The sequence below is a fragment of the Camellia sinensis genome, chromosome 1, assembly GCF_055761805.1.
Source record: "Camellia sinensis isolate YWXY chromosome 1, ASM5576180v1, whole genome shotgun sequence".
Taxonomy (NCBI): Eukaryota; Viridiplantae; Streptophyta; class Magnoliopsida; order Ericales; family Theaceae; genus Camellia; species Camellia sinensis.
In genome coordinates this window covers 36,932,302-36,940,515 of record NC_138961.1, presented here as the reverse complement: position 1 = coordinate 36,940,515, position 8,214 = coordinate 36,932,302, and the positions used below count along the sequence as shown (strand labels likewise).

Here is an 8,214-nt window from a genome sequence, read left to right as displayed (position 1 = left end):
TGATAATTAACGGCGTTTTTTAAACGTCGCCTTTTTTTGTTAGGTAAAACGACGTCGTTTCGTAAATAGAAGACGTTTAAAAAACGCCTCCAAATCCTGTTTCTCTTCACACCCTCTTCCCTGTCTCTTTTCACACCCTCTTCTATCTCTCTTTTATTTTTATTTTGAAAACCCTATTTTGAGCACTGCCGTCTCCTTCTCACTCACTCAAATCTCTCACTCACTCTTTGCTCTCTCTCTCATTCAAATCTCTCTTGATTCTACTTTGATTCTTCTTCAGTTCGGTGATTCATCTCGGGATTGTGATTTTGAAGTTCGATTTTGAGCATAGATCGGTGATTCATCTCCGTGGATTTGGAGCTCTTAGTCTTTTTCGATCAGAGGTTAGTTGCTCTCTCTTTCTCTCACTCAAATCTCTCTCGATTCTTCTTCAGTTCAGTGATTGTTCTTCGATTCTTCTTCAGTTCAGTGATTGATATAGTGTGTTATCGTAGATTTGGGCACAATGAGATGGATGAGCCGTCTTTCACACAGCCACATATGTACAAGGTTAGCCTTATTATATATTTAGTTTTCTAGACCTTACCGTTCTTGTTAGAATTGGGGTTGCAAGCTTAATTTTTGTTACTTTCGGATTTGTTTCTGGTTATGACACTACATCTATTATTAACATCTATTTGAATTTAGTGAGTAATTTTTTTTATATTTGTGATGTGGAATGGGTGCTGATAGGTCATCCGGAATCACCCCTCAGCACTTGAGATTTATGAAAAAAAAACTTTTAGAATCTGGTGAGGTGATGAAGGAAGACATATCACCCTTTGAATCTGTGTGATGTGTCTGTGCATCCTCTATTATTTTAGCTATTATATCAATTTGTCCTGTAACATATATTACAGATCAGATTCATTCGAGTTGAGAGTGATTAGGAAAATGATGCTCTGCTCCTTATTACTTCTTGTTTGTCAAATGAGCTCCAAAAAGCTGAGCCTGTGGTTGGTTGAATAATGGCAAGGTGAGCCTGAAGGAGGTTGGCAACCTCACTTTAGTTCAAATCATTCTTGTTGAAATTTTCTCATTTGACTTATCAGGAGAAGAAACTGATGGACAATATTCGCCAATATCAAGTTCCACTGCAGAAGTACATGGCCATGATGGACCTTGAGGTGCCTCTTTAGTCTACATCAATCCCCAGTTGTGAATTTGAAGCTGATTGGTGCATATGTGTTGTGTGCTTAGATGCTGCTTGGATATGAATTGATTTTGTTTTAATTAGCATCTGGAGGAGCATTTACTCTCATACTTATGCTAATTTTGATATTTCAGTTACCCTTCAATCTTCATTTCCCATATCATTGTAATCTCTCTTGTTCTGTTCTTTTCCCAATAGCTTTTTTTAAACTTTTTTTATACCCCTTTTCAGTGTGTGTTACAAACTGCTTTTTTAAAATTTCTACTTGAAAGAAGGGATTCTTGCTTTAAGATACTAGAGAAAACAAAAGCATGTAATTCCATTTTGTTTTAGTACATAGATAATTACCTTCCAAATGCATAATTATTTTTTTTGTTCATCAGCCAAATGCATAATTAGTTGTAAAAACCAGAAGGTAGAGTATTTACATGACAATTTTTTCAGTGGTTCCTTGTTCGCATTAGTTATGGTACTAATCTAATACATATTTATCTTCTTCCTAGGTATTAATTGGAATGTGTCTCTGTCTATTAATAGGCAGGCATTTAATTCAGATGGCCTGTTGTGGCAAACGCCTGTTAAAATGCATTTGTAGCTAATAACAAGCTTAATTTTTATCAGGGGATGGGGATACCTGTTGGAAAACTGGCTCCGTATACAGCACTTGGCGGAGTTAGACCTTCTTCGGTAAGTGTCACCAGCTAATCATATACAATTGTAGATGCTCATTTTAGTATATCTTATTTGAAACCTTTACTTCAGTACCAATGAAACTGTGTTAATATGTGTGTTTAATTTTCAGTACTGTGTCAAGAAGTAAATGCCATGCTTTAGTTGTCAGCTTGACCATATAATATTGATTGGTTTTAGCGCTATCCTCTCATTTTTACCATTTTAGTAACGATCTGTTTACTTGCCTGTGCAGTGTTTGCCCGTAACCATTGATGTGGGGACAAACAATGAGCAGTTGTTGAAAGATGAATTCTACATTGGGCTCAGACAAAGGAGGGCAACTGGAAAGGTCTAATAGTTTTAGCATTTTATTGTGTTTAGTTACAAGCATTAAGATACATTACGTAATTCTCTTTAATACTGAGGCAGTTTTGTCAAATTGTATTCCAGGAATATTATGACCTTCTTCATGAATTCATGACTGCTGTCAAGCAGAACTATGGTGAAAAAGTACTCATACAGGTGGATTTGCATCCTTAATCTGAAAAAATTTCAAGGCCTGATCTTGTTCTTGCAGTTCTAATATTGGTTTGATTTGCTACCAATGCTTTACAGTTTGAAGATTTTGCAAACCACAATGCTTTTGAGCTGCTAGCGAAATATAGTACTACTCATCTTGTCTTCAATGATGATATACAGGTATGTGATAATATGGTCATCGTTCAAATAACCTTGAGGAATCCCATGTTGTCTTAACTTTTTTTTCCCCCACTTTTGCAGGGGACAGCAGCTGTGGTTCTTGCAGGGCTTGTTGCGGCACTGAAGTTACTTGGTGGATCCTTGGCCGAGCAGACATTTTTATTCCTTGGTGCTGGGGAAGTGAGACTCTAATCTGTCTTCCTTCTTTTACACTATAAACCTATTTTCCTCTAGGGGCCACTGGACAGAATTCCATCTCTTTACTCAAAAATGTCTCTCACTTCTAGTTTCTTCCAGTTGTTTTCAGCACTCCTGATTCTGATATAGTTTTGCATTCACTAAAAAACATGAAAAATAGGGAGAGAAACCGACAGAAAAAAAGAAGAGTATTCTAGAGAAATGTGTGTGTTTGTTCATTTCTTGCCTTTCCATTTCGTTCTTTACTATGTTTGTGTAGCAAAGCTACTCATCAATTATGTTCTTGAATGATGCTCAGGTAACCTTGATGCTATTATATATTAATCTTTGTCTGGCCAGTAAAGGTGCCATGAGAATGATGCACTTCTTTAGTAGTGTTTAGGAGATTGCTAAATCCACACCTCTATCTGTTACTCATTTCATTTGCTGGGTAGTATGACTAGATTTCCAGTTCAATAATTGCAAAACTTATAAATGTAAACAATGGCATATTACTTGTAATCACACGATGAATATAAGTAATTCATGTTCAACTCTTTTCAAGTTTCGCTCATTAACGGCTCATGTGCAGGTGGTTTGGTTGAAGGTCGAGTTGTTCAGGTTGCTGGAGGAGAAGAGATCTGGTACACCAAGGTTAGTACTTGCTGTGTGGTGTCTAGTATCTGCATCTTTCCGAGAATTTTTCATGCTTCCAATTAGGCCCATATTATTAGGTTGAAGATAAGACGGTGATTATGATAAGATAAACAAATACATGAGTAGTTAATTAGGCAAGGTGATCAACCCAGTGTCATTAGAAGCCTGGTATGCATTGCATGATTAATGTGTCCAGCTGCTTTTGTGTTGTCTATGTATGTGTTGAAGTTCTCAAGGGTTCCTTCATTAGAGCAAATTGTTTATTTAACCTGTTTTGTGCTAATAATCTATGTTATCATTTAACATTAGCAGTCATATATCCATGTGTATGCTTTTGTGAGGGCATTAATTTCTCATGGAAGGTAGTCAATCTTTAAATACAAAATTACTTCTTATTAGATGATCATCTGTTTTGCTCTGGGGCGTAAATAGTATTAATTTTCTTAATGTGCCTCATGAAAGCTATAGTAAATCCATAAGAGTGGTTCTTGTTCTTTTCCAGAGCTGAGGAGTTGGAAACAGCACTAATGGAGATGGTAAAGCAAGAGATGGTAAAGCAAGATAATCGACGGCAATTGAGTGCAAGGGTGTATTAAACTACACTTTGACTACTGTTCTTCTTGTGTTCTATCTACACATTGTATCATATTAAAGGAAAAATATATGCACGTATGCTTTGGTTATGAAATTGGGATGTGGCGTCATTCTGTGTGTTTAAGGTTTTATTGTACTTTTATACTATATTTCTTCTTTTATTGCACATTTTTTAGGCTAGCCACAAATCTCGTAAATGGCTTCATTTAATCAATTCATATTGCTCTATGCTTTAATAAAAGAGGAAATGTATCTTCTATTTATCTTCTGCTAGTGTTATACCTTTCTTGTACTTGTCTTTCTATGCACATTTATGTTTCTGCTAGTGTTATACCTTTCTTGTACTTGTCTTTTTAGATATACATAACTCTTAAGCTTGTTCATGAGTTTATTTGTTGCTATCTACCAAGTTCACAAGGCTTTAGTATTTACTGTTCAATATAAAGGAAAATGCTCTATCCATTTCTCCCAATGTCATAATATTCTAGAATATCTACCAAGTTCACAAGGCTTTAGTATTTACTGTTTGGTGTCTTATTTGCTCTTTTTTATCTTGTCCTGGAAATAATGGATTCTGCATTTTTGCAACTTTTGAAGAGCTAAGGTCGACTTGAGAACAATGAGGATAGTTGATTTGCTTGTGTAGAGCCTTGTAATTGTTAGCAGCAGATGATCTCTGTCTGTCTGGGAGCAGAGGATCTCTATCTCTCTCTCTCACACACACACACACACACACATTATTCATCATAATATCAGAGTTCTCATCCAGCCTTTCAAATAAGTTTTCAATTTTTTTATTTTTATTTTTTTGGTTACAGTAATCACTTGTGATGGCTATCTATTGAAACATGGTTTTGGCTTGGAACGAAGTATTTTTGAAGACTGCAGCAAAAAGGGGTTGCACGCAGGAAACCACTGGGGTTCTTTCAATATGAACTCGAGTGATGAGTGTCTGAGAATAGGATTCACCTGCTTTGAGGACTGTTTGCGCTTTTTCCCTCCAGAAATGTTCTCTGGAAGGTTTACTGCTATGCAAGTTGTCTGGTTATGTATCCTGGACATTTCCATGTTGAAACCAACAGTAAAAAAACTTAGAAAAATGTTCTCATAGTGAATTTTTTTTTTTGCTATGCTTATGAGAATGTTTATTGCTATGCAAGTTGTCTGGTTATGTATCCTGGACATTTCTGGGCTATACTTTGTTAGAATCATCAGTAAGGTGCTGATCTTTATTAACTATTTAAAAATACTTGTAATAAGGATGTAAATTGAAGGAGTATGCACCTGCGATTCAAGATTATAATAATTTTTTGGCAAAGGCAATTGCAGGAGGGACTGGTCAGTTTGTTAAAGGGATCTTCAAATGCAGCAATGCTTACACCAACCAGGTTTGTTTTCACCAACTTATTAGTACTATATGAAGACAGAATATTCTAACGTGCTTGGAAAATATAGTAGTAATATTTTAATTCCTAAAGGCAACATAATGGAAAATGTTGTATTTATTGATCTTCAAATGTTGTATTTGCGGGTGTGCATGTTTTTGTTGATGTTTTGTTTGACAATTATCTTCCATTTTCATAGAACATTGACATTGTTCACATGACATTTGTTTTTGCTATTCTGTCTATAGATCTGGATTTCAGTTTCCTTGAGATGAATCCCTTTACCTTGGTGAATGGAGAGCCATACCCATTGGATATGAGGGCAGAGTTGGATGACACTGCTGCCTTTAAGAACTTTAAGAAGTGAGCTCCTCCTCCTCCTTCTTACATTCTCTTTTGATACACAGTAAATTGATCTGTGAAAAGTTCCATTTAAAATAACCCTATTGTGATACTATCTAATCCTATTTATTTATGAGTTTAGGTGGGGTGTCATAGAGTTTCCTCTTCCCTTTGGAAGAGTTCTGAGTCCTACAGAAAGCTTCATTCACTCATTGGATGAAAAGGTAAGTGCATTACTTTTTATTTATGCATAGTATGAGAAATTTTCTATTTTGAGTAATCACCAATTGTTAAGTTGTAGAAATTTTCTATTTTGGTTTTGGTTTTGGTTTTTTTTTTTTTTTTTGAATTTATTTTTATATAGTTAGTTGAGCCACAAAGTGTGCATATATATTAAGGAAATGAGCTTTTTGACTGTAGACGCATTTTTGACTGTATATTAAGAAAAGTGGTAAGATCATCTTCAAAAGTATATATCGACACACTATACTACATCCAGAATGGTAGGTGGTGTCATAAAGTTATGAGCATTTTGTCTGTTCATAATTTCTTGCTAGTTCTATTTAGTTAACATGTTGGGTTCACCTTCATTCATCTATCAATTATTCAATGCCGTCAATTTACTTTCTTGAAGTCCTAAACATTGGGTGTTCTACCTGGAGCTACTATTCTAGGTAATTGTTGCTTCTGGAGTTGTGAAGCATGAGGACCTTGTTGAGCAAGTGAAGAAGTTGTTTACCAAATTGTCATCGGATCCAACCACAACTTCTGAATTAGTTGCCAAAGGGCCAGCAATTTTTTCAGATTTTTTGTGTTAAAATCCTTTGGTTTTTTATTTTTCTTATTTTTTCTTTTTTTCCTTGGATCTGACAGTGGGTGTTTTGGTTCACTTCTTATTTTTTGTATTAAATGGGGGAGTGGTGAGAGAGAGAGGAGGGTAATGTTATTTTGTGGCTTTGTATATAAGGTAGTAATTTTTTGATTGAGAATTGTGAATTCAATTTTTGAATATGTTATTTTATGGGAAAATTAATGCTATATTAAATTGAATGGGAAAGTGAATTAATGCTATATTTGTTATTTGAATGTGAGTTATTATTTCATATTAGTGTTATTTAGTTTTATTATTGGTGTTCTTTTAGTTCAATCACATAAAATTAGCACAATTTCAAAACCAAAAAAAAAAAAGAAAAAAAAAGAAAGATAAGACGGCATTTTTAAAATGCCACTGTAACGGTTGGAATTTTTAAAATTTAAAAAACCTATGAAGGCGTTTTAAAAACGTCGCTAAAATCATAGTGACGTCACAGTATTGTTAGGGAAGACATTTGGCGGCGTTTTTAAAAACGTCGCCTATACTAATATAGCGACGTTTTCCAAACGTCATAAAGTTATAGCGACGGCCGCGTCATCGGCGTTTGGTATTAAACGTCACAAAAAGAATTCGCGACGTTTTTGATACTTATAGCGGCATTTTTTAAACTCCGCTAAAAGCCTAATTTCCAGCAATGCAATCAGAGTTGTGAATTCTTTTACGCATAACTTCTTGACAATTTGCCTATTGCTAGAGTGGCTCTGGTTATCTCCTTGGCAATGAAAATTGCAGTATATGCAGTAGGTTTCAAATACTAGGTGCCATTGTTGTAACTATAATAATGGTGACAGTGATGTGATTGTAGGGTGTAATGGGCTTAGTCATCTAATTCGTTCAACATGAATATGGTGCATCTACCCTTCTATATAGTGAGAAGCATAAAATATGCAACCATGTGGCCCATAGAACCACATCAGCATTAAAGAAGCTGTAAAGCATGAGACTGACGTTGTAAGAGGTTGGACACCTTATGTTTGCTTGCTTTCTGAACGTGGGATTGTGCAATCCATCGAGACAAAGTAGATGAGAGCCTTTACTTTTATAAGAGTGTGAGACACATAGGTTTCTTTGTTTTTTCGATGTGGAATTGATTAAGGTTGTTGGTTTTTTTTGAAAAGGTGATTAAACTTTAATCCCTAGTAATCAAACTGTTCTGCATCTCTGCACTTGTGTTATTCTGTCTATTTTATGAATGAAAATATAAATAATATAAATGTGTAGTAACATATGTAAATATACAAGCTCTAGATGTGCTCTCCCTCTCGAGGCATTTCCATAATGGATACTCATACGTTTTTGCTCCCACTCCATGAATCGGTTACTTAGGTAATGGGGCATAGTGTAATAGTTGTCGAAACCGGAGTTTTGAAAAAAATTGCTTGCACAACATTGTGAAAATTTACCGATAATTCTGCTTTTATTTCAAAATTCCATTTATTAGGGTCTAATATGGTTTTGGTGTGTTTTGTATGTTTTTAAACATGATCCAATAGGGGTACAAAATTTTATACTAATTTGATTTCACTATAAAAAGAGTTTTATATATTTTCTTTCAACAATTAATAATTTTGTGTGTCATAAATTGACAATGCAGCATTTTACTTCATATTTATTGTTTAAAA

The 8,214-nt window shown here is 34.9% G+C and overlaps 2 protein-coding genes across 2 annotated transcripts; both read left to right on the top strand.

The window, feature by feature from the left end:
• Positions 1 to 2,272: 2,272 nt before the first annotated feature.
• LOC114270570 (NADP-dependent malic enzyme-like) lies at positions 2,273 to 2,888 on the top strand (the record flags this gene model as incomplete). The annotated part of the gene is made up of 3 exons (XM_082870511.1): positions 2,273 to 2,386; positions 2,480 to 2,563; positions 2,645 to 2,888. Coding segments are annotated over 3 exons (309 nt in total), but the record flags the coding sequence as incomplete, so codon positions are not given.
• A 1,754-nt stretch (positions 2,889 to 4,642) lies between these two features.
• LOC114314018 (ATP-citrate synthase alpha chain protein 3-like) lies at positions 4,643 to 6,800 on the top strand. The gene is made up of 4 exons (XM_028260453.2): positions 4,643 to 5,379; positions 5,625 to 5,739; positions 5,861 to 5,942; positions 6,393 to 6,800. The coding sequence occupies exons 1-4, from the start codon at positions 5,355 to 5,357 to the stop codon at positions 6,534 to 6,536; spliced, it is 366 nt and encodes a 121-aa protein (XP_028116254.2). The 5' UTR covers positions 4,643 to 5,354; the 3' UTR covers positions 6,537 to 6,800.
• Positions 6,801 to 8,214: the final 1,414 nt, after the last annotated feature.